The sequence below is a fragment of the Peromyscus leucopus genome, chromosome 9 (genome assembly GCF_004664715.2).
Source record: "Peromyscus leucopus breed LL Stock chromosome 9, UCI_PerLeu_2.1, whole genome shotgun sequence".
In the NCBI taxonomy this organism is placed as follows: domain Eukaryota; kingdom Metazoa; phylum Chordata; class Mammalia; order Rodentia; family Cricetidae; genus Peromyscus; species Peromyscus leucopus.
In genome coordinates, this window is record NC_051070.1 from 62,702,292 (window position 1) to 62,720,227 (window position 17,936).

The 17,936-nt window shown below is 45.5% G+C and overlaps 1 protein-coding gene across 5 annotated transcripts in view; it reads right to left on the minus strand.

Moving 5' to 3' along the window:
* Nucleotides 1–53: 53 nt before the first annotated feature.
* Nucleotides 54–17,936, minus strand: part of Spata13 (spermatogenesis associated 13) — a 142,117-nt gene continuing 124,234 nt past the window's right edge. For all 5 annotated transcript variants that reach the window (XM_028870364.2, XM_037208481.1, XM_037208482.1 and 2 more), the window contains 4 exons: nucleotides 15,170–15,299; nucleotides 12,389–12,761; nucleotides 9,174–9,248; nucleotides 54–3,811 (listed from right to left, as the gene is read on the minus strand). In XM_028870364.2, the coding sequence (XP_028726197.1) occupies nucleotides 3,636–3,811; nucleotides 9,174–9,248; nucleotides 12,389–12,761; nucleotides 15,170–15,299 (754 nt within the window). In that variant the 3' untranslated portion in view covers nucleotides 54–3,635. The remainder of the gene's footprint in view (nucleotides 3,812–9,173; nucleotides 9,249–12,388; nucleotides 12,762–15,169; nucleotides 15,300–17,936) is intronic.

A 17,936-nucleotide genomic window follows, 5' to 3' on the forward strand; every position in this document is an offset into this window, starting at 1 on the left:
TTGTATAATGTGTCTACCTTACTTTACTGTGGAGATGCATCACTAGAACCAGGTTTGGCAAATTATTTTAATATACAGATACAAAATGACAAATAGAGATTCACAGCATTTACAAGAAATCAAATAACTATTTTTTTTTAAAAAAAAAACCAACAACAAAAACCCTTCATTCAGCAAAAATGCACAGTCTTGTACACGGGCCCTATTTCAGTGTCAAAGCCGACTCGCCAACTCAGGAGCAGCACTTGACTTACACAGACGACAGCACCCCAATGTGGATTAGTTATCACCAAAAGCACAGCCGAGAGGGTCGGTCAGCAAGTCCCGCACAGTGGGCACCAGTATGTACCCCCCAAAAGGGACCAACTATTAAATTACAGAAGCGGCCCAAAGTACGTCCTAAACATAAATGGCAATGCCTAAGAGAACATAGAGGCAATAATGAAGTACATGGGATGGGTAAGCAAATTTACATACATACATTATATAAGCTGATTCTCCCCCTAAGACTAGCTAGAAGTTTCTACTTACTTTGTCCTAAGTCTTTCAACTCCCCTTTCCCTGGATCCTGAGAAGAAACAGTTTGTGGGCATACTGTACCCAGCATCCTGGCTTTAAGCTGCTGAAAGACCCTGACTCATACTTCTTGGCACTGGCCTGAGGGACACTTCTGCTGTTCCTATCCACGATGAAGCCACAATGCAGAAGCCATGCCCTGACTCCAGGAAACTCTGACTGCAACAGGACTGACCTGTCCTGAGAAACATCCAGGCGCAGATGTCCAAATGCACAGATGCTGGAGCACTGGCACTTAGAAAAGATGTCCACTGTGAACCCAATTTCAAATTAAATACATCTTTGCTTTGCATGTAACAACAGCAACGGAGGATGTGGAATCGGTCTTGAATGGCTTGGATATTAAAAGGCACAGCATTTAGAAATGGCATTCCATAGTGGTGATGGGTCTCACCTGCAGAAGCAGATCTACCATGCAGAAATGAAAATCAGAACGAATGACACATCTAAGGGGCAGAATCTCTTGAGAACCCCGACTAGCTGTCTGCCACTTTCTTTTACTTTTTGATCCCAGCCTGGAATGTTCCTTCTTTCTCTAGACTTTCAAGTGTTATTTACGATCACTTTTCACCTACCACATGGTGGTCATACCTATAGGTATAATCTAAACCAGGGAGGCCTTCAACTGTATTGGCAGAGCTGGAAAATTATGGACCTCTAAAGACAGAACAAATGAAATCATTAAAATTTAAGTCACCAATCTTTTTTGGCCCACTGAGGGAGAGGGAGGGAATGTTGTTTGTAAGCATCAGACACCGTTCCGGCAAGAGGCTCTTGGTTGCTTCTCTTTTTTTCCTTTCAAAGTAGAGCGCATGCCTTAAATCAAGAAGGAAGTTTGGAGAACTGAAAATAATACTCAAGGTCTTCCACTTTTTGTAGAACTCAGGTATTTGGTAATAAAATTCATATAGACATACAGATTTTACAAAGTCAAAGGCCATTATAACTTTTAAAAACACATTAGTTTTCAAAATCACCCAGAAATCCCAAGTAAGATTCATCTGGGACAGACATTTGATCAAACACTTCTCACACTGTATAAAATCGCCTGGGGCCAGCCCAGGTCTTGAATGTGACTCAATATAAACACATCCTGGTGTTCGGGATTGTTAGGAGGTCTGTGGAGGTAGGTGGGAACCGGAAGTTAGGGCAGCTGGGAAATACATTAGGACTGGTCACAAACGTAATGTATTACTTCTTCACTGCCATTAGTTGTAACAGCAAATGAAGTCTGCAGTGAGACTCAAGTCAAATCCTCAGTGAATGTGAACAGGACCAAAAGACTCTCTTCACTTCCTTAAAGCAATTCTCATATTAACAACACAACTGTTGAAACTGCTGTACATACACAGTGTAGCAGAGAAAACACACCAAGTATAGCAATTTCCAAAATATATCATTGCATTCTATTAGTAAAAAAAAAAACAAAAACAATCTGTCAGTTACACAAATGCAGCTAAGTTGATGCATCTATTCAAGGATTCTCTCTCTCTCTCTCTCTCTCTCTCTCTCTCTCTCTCTCTCTCTCTCACACACACACACACACACACACACATTCACACACTCTACACTCTGCGCACTGAACTACTTCATGATACACAGAAACAGCCGTGGGGCCACTGACCACAATCCCCAGCGGTGTTGCCTCTAAGTGAACATGCCCCGGATGCACAGCAGGGGGGAGGCTAATCCCAGGTCCAGGATCAAGGTTATTTGCTGTGAGGTCACTTGCTGCAGGCATAGCTTTAGATACGGGGGACAGGGTGGAGGAACGGTACTGATGGACCAATGCCTTCGTCTCTACCACTGCAGACTTGCTTGTTCTCAAGCAAGAGCTGGGGAGAGAGGAGAACCTTGCAGGAACAGCACACAAGAACAAGCTTGTCCAAAAGAATGCACAAGCTGCACAGCAGGACCCCTCCCGGCCAGCTCACTGTGTAGATTAAAATGTAGAACTAGTCTTCCTTAGATCTCGTTAAAAGACGTTTTGATCAAACTCCACAATGTCAGCAAAGGGAGGTGGGTGTCAGCCCGTGTGGCCTTCGTTAAAAGACAGCTCCCTCGGAGCTAAGGAGTCATCAAAACGAATCTCCAGCTGGCACGGCCATGCACTGCTGTGTCAGGGTCATGTGACAGAGGTGTCTCCACATCCCCGGGAAGCAGGACGTTTTTGTCCCTTGTTGTCTCTGTGGAATGTCTGTGTCTTCATCATCATCTCACTGACGGTGAAATTACAAATGTCTGTTGAAGAGGCACAGGTGCACATTATCACGTTATCAAACTCGAAAGAATTTTCACATCGCCACTGCTTCTGTGAATGGCAGCGTCTTGGGTTGTGATGGGTGAGCAAGACATGACCTCCGCTCGAAGAGCTGAGAGGGACAAACGAGCGGGCAGTGCCCTTCCTTAGAGTCTGGAATGCAGCACTGCTTTGAGGATGCTGTCATGCCCCACACTGCCAGGGCGACAGGGGCCTCCTGCCGTCCCTCCCTAGCTTGTGAATAAGGAACCTTGCAAGATGAATCCTGCTACACCTTGGAAAACTGCGGGCACCTGCCCAGCAGCTCCAGCTCCTTCATTGTCTCTCCCAGGCCTGACCTGACCCAAGCCATCCTGTGGCTGCCAATGTCCTACGCAATCTCTTGTCAATGGGTTCCTGAAGATCAAACACAGAAGCCATCCTTACTGTAGCTGCTCCCGAGGGACCGAAAGGCTCTTGGTACTGTCTGGAACTGAAGCAGGACTGTGACAGTCAGCGGTAAATTCGAAGGGCCACGGAGTCAGCAGTCCCCGTACAGAGAGAGGCCCTGGTCCCTACATCCCAGCCACCAGACAGTGCAACGTGGCTTCCAGTGTGGGACAGACCTTCATGGCCTCCTCCTTTCCACAAGGGGCACCGGGGCCTCTCAAGATCAAAGAGGAGTCTGACTCCTCTTCATCATTGATTCCCACAAGAAGTGTTCAGCACTGAGCAAGAAGCCATCCCCGGACATCACACTGAAGAGACGAAACGGGTCTTCCTTCCCAACAGCACTTCGGAGGCACACCCTGAGTAAGGCTCACTTCCTGAAGGGGGTGAGTTTGTGGAAGGTGTGCCAGAAGAGTGACGGCTTCCTCTTGGGCTCAGCCAAGGCAAAGACCTGCTGCTGTGGGATGCTGGTAGGCACCGTGATGTGGCGCTGGTGGAGGGGTGGCAGGTTCTGGTGGGGTGGGGCCACGGGGCAGCTGCTGTAGCCTAATTCAGGAAGAACAGACAAACAGATTAGTCACTTAAAAGCCGTATTAGGACTCAAAGTACTTAGCTGATTCACAGAATCAAAAGGACATCAAGTAACTGTCCTAAGAAGCAAGACTTTTGCTGGGCATTGGTGGTGCGTGCCTTTAATCCCAGCACTAGAGAGGCAGAGCCAGGCAGATGTCTGTGAGTTTAAGGCCAGCCTGGTCTACAGAGTGAATTCCAGGACAGTCAGTGCTGTTACACAGAGAAACTCTGTCTCAAAAAACAAACAAACAAACAAACAAAACAAAACAAAAAAAAAGAAACAAGACTTTCAGATACCCTGGATGGCACCAGCAAGGGTTACCTCATGAATTCTACCCAAAACCTCACAGGAAGGAAGCCCTGGGATGAAGCAGATCACCTTCGACCATGAGGGGGGCCAGTGAAGAATCAGAACTGGGCTCCTCGTGTAGAACTGGGCTCCTCCTTGCTCAAACCAAGGCCCAGAGACAGCACTCCCATGGCCTACAAGCTACTCCACACTTATTGACCATGAGTATTTGGAGGGAAATTCTTTGGTTTCTCTGTGCCTTAGGTCCCTACCCTCTAAAATGGGAGTAATGGTCCCAGGATGTTATGAGAACACGTGAGGTAACACTGACACTATCTACCCTCGGGAGACATTGAGTATGAGCACTAGGACCCTGACGTGGCCTGGCCAAGAATGCTTCAGTGTCACTGCCAAGTTACTCTAGTGTGTACAGAGCAGGGAAGCACTCTAGAGGAAGCCCAGTGTCTTCTCATTCACTGATGCACTGACTGTCGAGACCTCACCTCACCAGATTGCGGTACAGTCATGCTGTGGAATATTACTTTAACTAGGCAAAGATGTGATACACTTGTTTATGCTGCAGAATATTACTTTAACTGTGTAAAGGTGTGTTGTTTTTACGTTGCCTTTGTTTAATCATGTAAAGATGTGTGGCTGTTTCACCGTGCCTGCCTAAGGCATCTGATTGGTCTAATAAAGAACTGAATGGCCAATAGCTAGGCAGAGAGAGACAGGTGGAGCTGGCAGGCAGAGGGAATAAATAGGGGAGAAATCTAGGCTTGAAAAGAGAAGAGAGGAGAGAATGAGGGAGAAAGAGAGGGAGATGCCCTGGGCCAGTCAGGCAGCCACAAGCCAGCCAGGAAAAGCAGTGAAAGTAAGATATACAGAAGGGAAGAAAGGTAATAAGCCCCGAGGCAAAAGGCAGATAAAGAGAAACTGGTTAATTTAAGTTAAAAGAGCTAGCTGGAAATGAGCCTAAGCTAGGCCAAGCATTCACAACTAATAATAAGTCTCTGTGACATGATTTGGGAGGTAGTTGATGGCATCAAAGAAAAAGCCTGGTACATTTTGGTGCCCAACATGGGGCCTGAATTTCCACATAGGGCCTGAAAAGAAAAATAAAAACAAACAAACAAACAAATAAATAAATAAATAAATAAAAGAAAAACAAACAAACAAACAAACAGAGATGGCTCCTTTAAGAGGCTCTGCCATACTGGTACACTAAGTAGAAACAGTATGCTGGGTAGGGACACCTGCCACAGCATGGGCACAGGTATCCCAGAACTGGGGCAACTGAACGCAGCTCCCAGTTTAAAAAAATGTGGTTGTCAGGGCTGGAGAAATGGCTCAGAGGTTAAGAGCACTGACTGTTCTTCCAGAGGTCCTGAGTTCAATTCCCAGCAACCACATGGTGGCTCACAACCACCTGTAATGAGATCTGGTGCCCTCTTCTGGCCTGCAGGGACACATGCAGGCAGAACACTGTATACATAATAAATAAATCTTAGAACAAAAAAAACCAAAAACGTGGTTGTGTCCCAGGCCTGTGGGTATAGAGCTCATCTCTCATGGACCTGAGGAGCAGGGAAGAAACAGCCACCAGAGCTGCTGGTGGAAGGCCTAGCTACTTGCACAAAGCAGATCAGCAGTTTAAAGTTTGGCTTATGCATCAGAGAACACTGCAAGTTCATAGCTGCAGGTACTTAGTAAAGCAGGTTCAGATGGGGAAAAACTCTAAACAGGTTACAGTGTGTTTAAAAATGTGCGTAGGCTAAAGAAAGGAGTGAAAATGAATATAGTCATAGAAAAAAGTAAATAGTTTATAAATCACAAAGGCTTTAAAGAAAGAGTAAAGGAATATAAAAAGCCATGTAAAGATGAAAAAAAAAAAAAACACAGTCAGTCTGGATCCTGTATGTTGTTGTGTTAACTTTTAACTTTTTGAATACCAATGAGCGAACAACAGCTGCTGAGAGACATGGGATTGTAAGAATTGCTGAATTAAACCAGCCTAAACTTTAAAACGGAAGTAAAAAAATGTATCACATTGGAGAAGAAGTTATGCTCTTGTTTCTACAGAAAACAAAAGGCTGTGGATTCCTTCTAGGTTAATAGGGATCAGGTTTAATTGGGGGAGACTTCCTGAAAATCTTGACTACAGACATAAAGAAATAAACCTAGAAAAACTAGGTGACATGTATTTGACCTGCTCAAACATAAAACAAACAAACAAAAAATCATCTTTGGCTGGCTTGTGTATAATGCATAGTCCATACTTGTGTTAATGCAGAAATGTATGTTACCTTTGAAAGTTTGTGTGTTTTCAGAGCAAGGGGTCCAGACACCAATAAAAACGGGTGACCCAGGTGATCCAGCCTCTCAGAATGCCTCTGTTGCAGTTTCCTCAGAGTTCTGCATCCAGAACAGCTTCAAGGCTGCTGGCTGAGATGGTCCAGCCTCATAGACTATTCTAGCCAGGACTGCTGATAAGCCTTGGGCTTTCCCATTGCACAGAGACTGAACAACAAATGTTATAACTATTTTTCTTAGGACTTGACCATTATATCAATTTTCTCAGGGTTCCCTAAAGATGCCTTCACCCTCAGACAACAGGAAGCAGTCTAGAGAATACAATGCCCATATTCAAGAGGTGGGGTGAGTGGTTTTTGGTTATAGGATGGGTTGTGGATGTTTGTCATCATTTAGGAGGAAATAGGAATATAAAATAAAAAGACAACTATGAAATTCAAATATTTTATATTGTTATAGATTTTGGTATATTGATACAAATTTAAAGTTATTTTTGTTATACTGCATGTATGTTTCTACTCTTGTTTGGGGTATTGTGCTTATGCAGCTCATTTAAAAATGTAATGCATAAGCCGGGCAGTGGTGGCTCACGCTTTAATCCCAGCACTTGGGAGGCAGAGCCAGGAGGATCTCTGTGAGTTCGAGGCCAGCCTGGCCTTTAGAGCGAGATCCAGGACAGGTACCAAAACTACACAGAGAAACACTGTCTCGAAAAAACCAACCAACAAAACAAACAAACAAAGAGTAATGTATAATTAAAAACTATAGGTTAGTTAGTCATCTATAATAATCAAACTTATAGTCATATTAGGTATGTTTTCAAGGTTAAATATATATTTAGATAGATAGATGTCTTCAAACACTTCAAAGATTTACAAAATATAGCATTTAAGATGCTTAATAACCTAAGCCTTTTCATGACAGTAAGACACATCTGCTCCTGGCAGCACCAATTTACTTCAGAGAAGATGATGGGCATCAAAGAACTTCCATATGGAATTTGCTTTCACTGTGGCAAAATTAGCCATGTGGGCAAGAAACTGCTCTTGTCTTGACTCCTGACAATATGCTGTACAAACTGGACAAGCAGGACACAAATAAAAAAGACTGTCGCCGGGCAGTGGTGGCGCACGCCTTTAATCCCAGCACTCGGGAGGCAGAGCCAGGCGGATCTCTGTGAGTTCGAGGCCAGCCTGGGCTACCAAGTGAGTTCCAGGAAAGGCGCAAAGCTACACAGAGAAACCCTGTCTCGAAAAACCAAAAAAAAAAAAAAAAAAAAAAAAAAAAAAAAAAAAAAAAAAAAAAAAGACTGTCAAAGTTTTCCAAAACAAAGCAGGACAGTCCTTCAAAATTCCTGCTTTATAGTAAAGTCTGCCAGACCTTCTGCAGGACACACAGGAAAGCAACTACTGAAATTTGCGAAGACTAGGCAAGATAGTCCTTCAAAAGTCCTGCTTCATAGAAAAGTCTGCCAGATATTCTAGGCCTGTAGGCTGAAGACAGACTCTGCAATGTTGCAAAGGAACCTTGGGTGACTGTCCAGACAGCTAGTTACCTGTCATTTCTATAGTTTTGGAAGTGGCTTACACTGCACTTTCTGTTTACTTGGATAATATTATATCCTTCTGGAACCTTTCATGAGTTGAAGACTAGATAGTTATAATTGCAATTTTCCTTAGTTATGATAGAAGGTAAATTAGGTACAGAGCTTTGTGCTCATCAACATCGAATAGATAATAGAGTGATTTCTCTGAATTCGCCAAATGCAAATGGATTGGCTATTGTAAATGTAATTCTTGATAATTAACCTTGTTGTATATAGCTTTACTACGTTAAAGTTAAAACCCTTCCTTTTTATTTAGACAAAAAGGGGGAAATGTTGTGGAATATTACTTTAACTAGGTAAAAGTGTGTTACATTTGTTTATGCTGCACTTGTTTAATCATGTAAAGATGTGTTGCTTTTGTTCCACCGGGCCTGCCTAAGGCACCTGATTGGTCTAAAAAAGAGCTGAATGGCCAATAGCTGGGGTGGGGGAGAGAGGGGGAGAGAGAGAGAGAGAGAAAGAGAGGGGGGGCAGCGCTGGCAGGCAGAGAGAATAAATAGGAGGAGAAATCTAGGCTTGAAGAGAGAATGAGGGAGAAATAGAGGGAGACACCTGGGGCCAGCCAGCCAGGAGAAGCAGTCAAAGTAAGATATACAGAAGGGAAGAAAGGTAAAAGGCCTTGAGGCAGAAGGAAGATAAAGAGAAACAGGTTAATTTAAGTTAAAAGAGCTAGCCAGAAACGAGCCTAAGCTAGGCTGAGCATTCATAACTAGAACCAAGTCTCCATGTCACGATTTGGGAGTTGGTTGGTAGCCCAAAAGAAAAAACCTGGTACACAGTCACCTATAGCTGGCCAGCATTTTGATGTTGGAGATTCCTCCTCAAACCAAAGACGCGGGAGTTTACTTGACTGGTGGTCCAGTGGTACCAGAATCATCCCCCAGGGACGTGAGGAACAGAGGGCACAGGCAGGACTCGTCTTGAAGGCCTCTGCTGCTATCAGAGGTATTTCATGCCCCTGCATCCAAACCTGAAATACTCTCCACCTGCCTGTCAATCTGGGTCTGTTCCTTGAGTGTCCCTGGCTTTTCCTCTCCACCCAGTGGGGGGAAAAGAGTCCCTGTGGACATTGCCTCCATACCATCACAAGATCTACAGGAAGGAGATGAAGCCTTCGCCAACCTTACCTTTAGATTTCCCATGTCCAGCCTTCTGAGCATTCAACATGGCGAGTTTCTTTTGATTTTCTGGGATTTCCATTCCTGGATTTGGAAACAGATGTGATCTAACTCAGAACCTTGGAAAACCTTTTCAGAACAAACTAGGTACCACATACATCAGTTCTGAGGTGCTCCCTACAGACTAGAGCAAAGAACCCTGAGAGGTGAGGAAAAGGATGGGTGCCAGCAGTGTCACCAGAGGCCTCACAATGACCTCTGAACCCAAGTGTTTTAAAAAGAGTGATACGAGGTGCTATTGTCATGAGACACAGACCCTTGGTGTCTGAACACAGACACTCCCAGGTCAATGTCCACACGGGAGTCACTCTAACTGCAGGGTTAAAGCATGATGCTCTGGGAAGAGAGCCCAAGGCAAAGAGGCCCAGGGCTGCTGCTCACATGTGCCCAGAGCTCTGTGGGTCGGGATTCTCCTTGCCTGAAGCCTCGGATTGGGACTCTGCACCCTGGCTCTGCAGTGGGGACAGAAACGCTATTCACATAGGGTGGGCCGACGACGTGAAAATGAGCTGTACGGAAAGAGGGCAGAGACAAACAGCAGAGGAGCAGCAGCTGAGGCTGGGGTTACTGCTTCTCCTGAGGTGAAGAGAGAGGTGAGGAGCCATGCTCCACTGTGGCAGAGCCACACTACCTCTGCAGCGTGAGGTGACCCTGGTCTCTATTTTGAACCTACCCTCTACCTTGATTGGCACCGCTTCCCTGGCTTTATGCAGTCACACACCCAATGTCTGTCTGTCTGGCAGAGTCTCCTTCCCACCCCATACCCAGATACAGGGATTGGTGTCGTGCTCCAGGCAGAGTGGAGGACCTATCCTCGCTGGGCTCCAGCCACAGGAGTCCACAGAACAAAGGACACACACAAGCTGAAGAATGGAATTGAAAGTGTTTAGGGTGCCTGTGGTCATCGTGAACCCTCAGGGAAAGAAGCACAAGCCTTCCGACTCAGGTCCTTCTAGCCACACCAGACAGTGTGGGGACTCCATCATTTCCCATTTAGCAACTACCTGCACACTTCTGAGAAGGATTTCGTGATAAGCCTGTTGCAACAGCGTCTGATGGTCAGCAGCCAATGCACGGCAGCTATGGGTTCCGGTTTTCTTGAGTCTAAAGGACAGCCACACAGAGTCGCAGGTCCCACCCGTGAGGTTGGGAGCTGCATGCCCTTACTCTGGTCTGAGCTCTGGAAGTCTCTCAGGAAATTCTTACTTTTAATGGCAAGATAGCCTGAGGGATTTCTAAGTGCTCTCATCATAGGACCCCAGGACGCTTTCTATTTCCAACAGCAGAATCTATGGCCAAGTCGGAAGCTTGACAGAGGAGACGTAGGGACTCTTGGCTCAGTAAGAGCAGGTCAATACTTGCCCAGATATACGATCCTTGAGATCTGGGCACCACAGCCACTTCTCACCCATCTTCTCCGTGTGCACCCCTCGTCTCTGGGCACCACAGCTCACATTTGACAGTGTGTGCTCACAATCCCAACCCCCGTGGGTGGCTCTGGAACTTGGGCATAGTAACTGTGAGTGCTGTGTGGGTTAATGCCAAATGGCAGCTTCCTTTTCCCAAGATTACGCAATAAAAAGGTCGGCAGAAGTTGGGATGACAAACCAAAGTACAGGTTAAGTTCTCCTTATCTGAAATGTGCGGAACCAGAGCATTTTCACATAGACAATAATGCATAAGGTATCTTAGTGCTGAGACCGAAGTCTAAACACAGGATTCAGTTGTTTCACAGATACCTTCTACACAGCCTGAAAGTAATTCCAGACTGTACTTTTTGGGCATCTGCATTTTCACTGGGTCCCTCACATGATGTTAAGTTATGGGATTTTCCACATTGACACTCAGAGAGATTGTGATTTGGGGATCACAGATGCTCAATCTGTACAGGTATACGACCGGATATCAGAAGCACGAGCTCACTCTGATATGCGGAACAGGTTCTCTGGATGCCACAGATGGGAAAAAGCGGAGGAGGAACTGGAATTGACCCAGGCAGAGAGGCGAACTTACAGTGCTTTGCAACAGTGCTGATAAAGAAAGGGGAAGTCTTGGCAATCTTCTGGCATTTCTGGGCTAGGAAGATGAGTGCTTAGGAGTGTACAAAGAGTGCATGCTGTACAAGTATGAAGTCCTGAGTTCAAATCCCCCGTGCTCATGTAAAAAGCTGGTGGACTCATGTGTGCACCTGCAATCCCAATGCTGTGGGGGGTGGAGACAGGAGGATTGCCGGGTCTTGCCGGCTGCCAGCCCAGCTCCAGTTTAGTAAGACACATGGCAAGTGAAAAAGACGGAGAGTGACACAGGAGGTCACTAGATGTCCTCTTCTGACCTCCACAAGCTCTCCAGGAACAAATACACCACACACATCCCACAGCCAGCATCAATAAATAAGTAAGTGAAGAAAATAAAGAGAGGGGCTGGAGAGATGGTCAGAGGTTAAGAGCACTGCTTGTTCTTCCAGAGGTCCTGAGTTCAATTCCCAGCAACCACATGTCAGCTTATAAACACCTGTAATGAGATCTGGTGCCCTCTTCTGGCCTGCAGGCATACGTGCAGACAGAACACTGTATATGTAATAAATTAAAAAATCTTTAAAAAGAAATAAAATAAAGAGAATCATCTGATGTGTCTACTGGTTGGGTGAGGGGGGGTGCCACCACCATATGGTCAGTCCCTGGGACCACACCAAGCTGGGCCATCTGTAAAGTGTGAATAAAGGTAATAAGCACACCCTAAGGGGTTAGGGGCCGTCTGTAAAGTGTGAACAATGGTAAAAAGGACACCCTAGGGGTTTAGGGGCCATCTGTAAAGTATGAATAAAGGTAACAAGCACACCCTAGGAGGTTAGGGGCCATCTGTAAAGTGTGAACAGTGGTAACAAGCACACCCTAGGGGGTTAGGGGCCATCTGTAAAGTGTGAATAAAGGTTACAAGCACACCCTAGGGGGTTAGGGGCCATCTGTAAAATGTGAACAATGGTAAAAAGGACACCCTAGGGGGTTAGGGGCTGTCTGTAAAGTGTGAATAAAGGTAACAAGCACACCCTAGGAGATTAGGGGCCATCTCTACCCCGCATGCCCGCAGCCCCATCCACAGATTTGGTTCTTGAGGGAGCGGCTGAGCAGAAGAGGCCAGTGGTGGAGGAGGCTGAGGGGACTCACCCATCTGCTGGTCCTCCTGCACCCGCTGCCTCTCATCTGCGCAGGCCTGCAGCCACCTGGCCTTGTCTTCTTGCTTTCTGGCACAAAACAGATGCACCTCATCTGTGGTTTTGCTGACCAACTTGAAGGCGTTCCGCATGCTGAGGTTCCAGTCCTTGTCCCGCCCATCCTCCACATCCACGAGCTCCACCTCGTCCATGTCCATGCGGCCCTTGTAGTAGAGCATGTCCCTGCGTAGCAGGTCCTTCTTACAGGACACCAGCTGGTGGTCGAATAGGAAGAAGATCCGCTGCTGGCTCTTGCCCTGCCTGGTGATTTTGGTCAGCTCCCCTGAATGAATCAGCTCGGAGCTTCGGTCTAGAATGTCCAGGCCCTAAGAGAATGCAATTACACTGTGAGTTTTCTTTTATTCTTTTTTAAAAAGATTTTTTTTTTTATGTATTACGTATAGTGTTCTGCCTGCATGTACACCAGCAGGCCAGAAGAGGGCATCAGATCTCATTACGGATGGTTGGGACCTCTGGAAGAACAACCAGTGCTCTTAACTGCTGAGCCATCTCTCCAGCCCCTACTGTGAGTTTTCAAGACCAAACTATTTCCAGTAAGAGAGACACAGAAGGGGCCTCTGATACCATCTTTCTAGAATATTCCAGTTCCCTAAGACCAGGCATTGCTGTCCAACACACAAGCAGGTAGGGCTTCTAAGGCCATTCAGATCCTGACTTCCTGGGTTCCTTGTCCTGAAATACCTCTTTGCTGCTCTTTATTTCTTATCTCTGTTACTTGAAGTTGCCTTCCTGATCTTAAAAAAAAAAAAAACAAAAACATGCTACAGTAGTGGAATCCCACAACATCTGTAGTGGGAGCTAATGAAGACCGACTCATCAGAATAAGGGAGAAGCAGAGGTTTCGCTGACGGGGACATGGTATGACTGACTTTTAGGGCTCCCGAGTCAGGTGTATACCCACTCCCTGGAGGAGCAAGCTTAGGGTCCTGGGAATAAAAGGCCAGGCTGCCAGTGAGCAACCAATGTGAGGGGTAGCTGAAAGGAGATTGGTAATTACTGCGGCCCCTCAGCATGAGATTTGTCCTCAGTAAATTCTAATGAAATGATCTACTGTTTGGTTATTTCCAATGTTAGATCACAACATTCTAAATGTTAGAACCTAAGGTTGGAAAGAAAAACTCCCCTACATCTTGAGTGGATGATGCCAACATCACCCTAACAAATTTGGTATGAAGCTGGTCTTCAGTTAAATTTTTTCATTTTCCTTTAATCCCAATAGATACACAGCATGTTTTGGAGGCAAAAGTGCTTGACTCCAAAATATTTCTTCTATTTCCTTTCCTGGAGCAATTCTGTGCCCCAGATTCTTCACTTAAAAAACAAGGGCTCAGACAGTGATGGCGGAGGTACGTTCAGGACTCCCGAGGAAGAGCATTTCTCTTCAGCTGTCCCTGCTCTCATTAACTTCTTCAGCCCACTTCTTTCCTTCTCACTCCACACCTTCTCAGGCCAGGAAAACCAGTTCTGACCAGCTGGTGGATGTGGGTGAAGCTTACCTGGTTCAGCAGCAATCTGAATGGCAGCACCAGCTTGTTCTGAACTACTGTGGTTCAGTGCAGGTGTCCAGCACAGACTATGCCGCCTGCTGGATTCCTGGGGTGGAATCCAGCTCTGCCACTCTCTAGCTATGCGGCCTTGGACAAGGTACTTACACCTTTCAGGTCCTTTCCTCCATCCCCTGGGTTAAATAGGTGCCTACTTCTAAGGATTATTGAGAGGATCCACTGAGTTCACCAATGTAATTAGTGGTCAACACAGTAGGGGCAATGCAAACCGTGTGTGTGTGTGTGTGTGTGTGTGTGTGTGTGTGTGTGTGTGTGTGTGTAAGTATACCCATTGGGCCATTACTATGGGCCCTATCAAGTAGGGTTATTTGTACTATTACATAATGACCATGTAGCCTAAAAAGTAATATTTTCCTCCTTAACTTAATGACGATAAAAGGTAATCTGCTTAGATCATACAGGATTCAAATGTGTCACCATGACTGAAGTCCCCATGCTCCTCCCACTGTGTTCTATGACTGTGGGAACTGTGCCCTTGCTTTGGTGGAGCTGGCTCTCCATGTCACGGGGACCAGGCACTAAGCAATATATTAATGACTTTTAATAATTTTTTTTTAAACTGGGTGGTAGTGGTGTAACACCTTTAATCCCAGCATCCAGAAGGCAGAGGCAGGAGAATTCTATGAGTTTGAGGCCAGCCTGGTCTATAGAGTTCTAGGACAGCCAGGGCTACAGAGAGGAAACCCTGTCTTGAAACCCAATCCCTGCCCCCCTCAAAAAAAAGTAAAAGAAAAGAAAATAAACAAACAAACAAAAAACCGAATTGATTGTCTTTATTTATTTTGTGTATGTGCACAAGTATATGTGTGTGGGTGTGTCAGTTCCCATGTGGAGGTTGGAGGACAACTTGTAGGGTTCGGTTCTCTCCTTCTACTATGTGGGCCCTGGGGATTAAGCTCACGTTTTTTTGTCACCTTGACTCTCTAGTCTATCTCACCTACTCAGACTCTATTTCTCTGTAGGCACTGTATAAAAGCAAGAGAATTGACTTGGACACTCATCCACATTCCTCCAAATGCACAGACCGTTATCAGCACATCTACCACTAAAGCCAGAACATCCAGAACACAGAATGCTGAAGTGTGCTGTCACTGGGGCCAAGGTGCAGGAGCCACGAGCCACACTGTGCATGTCTGAGGGCCACTCACCTCCCAGCCTACGATGGACACCTGCCAGCGGGCAATCTTGTCAATGCTCTCCAGCTTGCGCTTGCGTTCATTGATCAAGCAGGCCACATTCTTCATGGCCTCATAAGCTGCCTTGATATTGTTGTAATCGCTGCAAAACAGGAAGTTCATCCTAACCGTGAGACATGCAACTCACAAGCGAGGACTGACAAAATAATGCGCTCTGTCCCTGGTTTGTATGCTAATAGTCTAGACAAGGCGTTGAGTAAGAGCCATTGTTCCCGATGAATAGACCACAGTCTGCACAGGTTAAGTGAGCTGAGAGGACATGATTCACAATTCTTCTGGAATAAGAATGTTGTCATTCATTTCCCAGAAATCACCATGAATGAAAGTAAATGCCACAGAAACCAACTCTGAATTATTTTCGTTAGTACAGAGAACTGTCTTCATTTCGGCTTTGATTTCAACACAACCAGTTCTGCTATGTAAAGCTGCTTAAAAACCCTAGCTGTTGTGAGAGTAACTACCTGCATGAAGTCTCAGCTTCTCTTTGTTTAGGAAGGGACGTGAGAGGCCATGAGTAATAAAGTATGATGGTCTTCCAGCAGCCCCCCAGCCTATGCCTTTAAAACTGTTAAGCTCTGAAAACCCTAAAATCAAAATCTCATTTGCACGGAGGCCAGGACACAGTGTGTCTAGTGTAAGAAAGCGTTACACTCAGGTTTTGCTCAGCAGAAGTGGTGTGGGGATGTAAAACCAGTAATCTGGTTTACAGGCTGGATTGCTTGGGCTCAGGTTAGGACACAGCTGGGAGCCTGCTGGACTGAGTTAGAATCCTCCTGAACAGCCTTGAGAACAGAAGCTCTGAACAGAACAGAGGAGAACTGGACTCCTGGGAAGTCTGCAGGATTGTCCACAGAGCAGGTCCTGCCCTCAGAGAGAGGCCTGTTCTCGGGGCAGAGCAGACAAAACAAACATGCTGTGGAACTGCCCAAGACTCGGGAGGCCCCCAGAGAAATGGGACGATGCTTTTGCTAAAAGTCCCCTGAAAGCTAAGGGGCTTTGTGGTTGCTTCTTTTTTCTAGAATCTTTTCTCCCCCGTTCTACTTTAATGAAAAAAACAAAGAGTCCTGATGTCCTTCTCTTTTGAACATTTCCAAAGCTGGTTCCGGTGGTGCATACTTGTCATCCCAGCACATGAGAAGCTAGGACAGGAGGATGGAGAGCTTGAGGTTAGCCTGGGCTACATAATGAGTCCTGTCCTGAAACACACACACACACACACACACACACACACACACACACACACACACACACACAAACTGGAACAAGTGTGATAGTCCATGCCTATCTAGCACTCAGGGGATATAGGCAGGAGGATTTCTGCAAGTTCAGAGCCAGCCAGGATCACCTTAACAGTACCTTGCCTCAAAAAACAAACAAACAAACAAACAAACAAACAAACAAACAAACAGTTTGGAAAATAATCAAAATCTGCAAATGCTCATAGGAAAAAAAAATGTCCTCCAAAGAGAAAAGTCAGGTCACTGAGATGGTTCAGTGAGTGGAGGTATTTGCTGTGCAAGCCTGTGACTTGAGTTCAGTCCCTGGAACCCAGGTAAAGAGGGAAGGGGAGAACTGACTCCCCAGAGTTGCCCTCCGACCTCCACATGTGTGCTGTGGCATGCAGGTCGCACCCCTATGATAAAATAGAACATTTTAAAGGGTGAAGCCCCCTCTTACGGAGTGTGTGTGGTGGTCACAGCTGCCCACCTTGGAAAGCATTACGCTGCCACTCCATGTTTCCAGAAGGCTTTGCTTCGCTTCTCAGCTCTCTTATTTATTTTCTCCAAGTCACGACTACCATGCCTTTCATTTGTTATTTTTTAGAGAACCTCTACAAATTGAGGTTCTCCTGACTTCCTTCTTTTCCTCCACTAAGCTCTTCTGATTTCCATATCTGAGACAGAAAGATCCTACACAGTTGTCTTTCTCTTTTATCCATTTCAATAAGCCTCTTCCTCCTTATTCCTTTGGTGTACCCTGACTAGGTCTGTTCAGTAGCCTACCCACTTCTACCTTTTGATCCTAACCCTGTCTCTGCCCAGGAGCTCAGCAAGGACAGAGGTGAGGCACTTTCCAAGCTCTCCAGGCGGAGACCCTACCCCTTATCCAGATTCGGGACATCTTCCTACATTCCTCTATCCAGTTTCATTTCATTAGATTTCAGTTACCCATTGTCAACTGCATTAGACATGAAAGAGAAAACCCCAGAGGTAATTCACAAGTTGAAATTACAATAATATACTGTTGGAATTGTTCTTTTAGTAGTTACTGTTAATCTCTTATAGTACCTTATTCGTAAATTTATCTTCTTTTTGAGACAGAACTGTACTCTGTAGTTCAGGTTATCCTAAAACTCTCTATGTAGCCCAGGTTGATCTTGAACCAAGAGCAATCCTCCTGCTTTAGTTTCCCAAAGTGATGGAATTATAGGAGTGAGCACGATGACCAGCTTTTTTATCTTTTTATAGATGTGTATGCATCAGAAAAGCACTGTGTACACACACACACACACACACATATACATGTAGAGACGCAGTTCTGTCCATAGTTTCAGGAATTCTGTGGGATCTAAAAGCAGATCCCCTAGGAATAAAGTGCACCACTATAGTCCTATCTGTCTCTTTCTTTTAAAAATTAAAAACCGATTTACTACTAAATAACTACAAAAGGATATTCACATAATATTTTAAATTATACCAGATAATAACTAAGAGAAAAT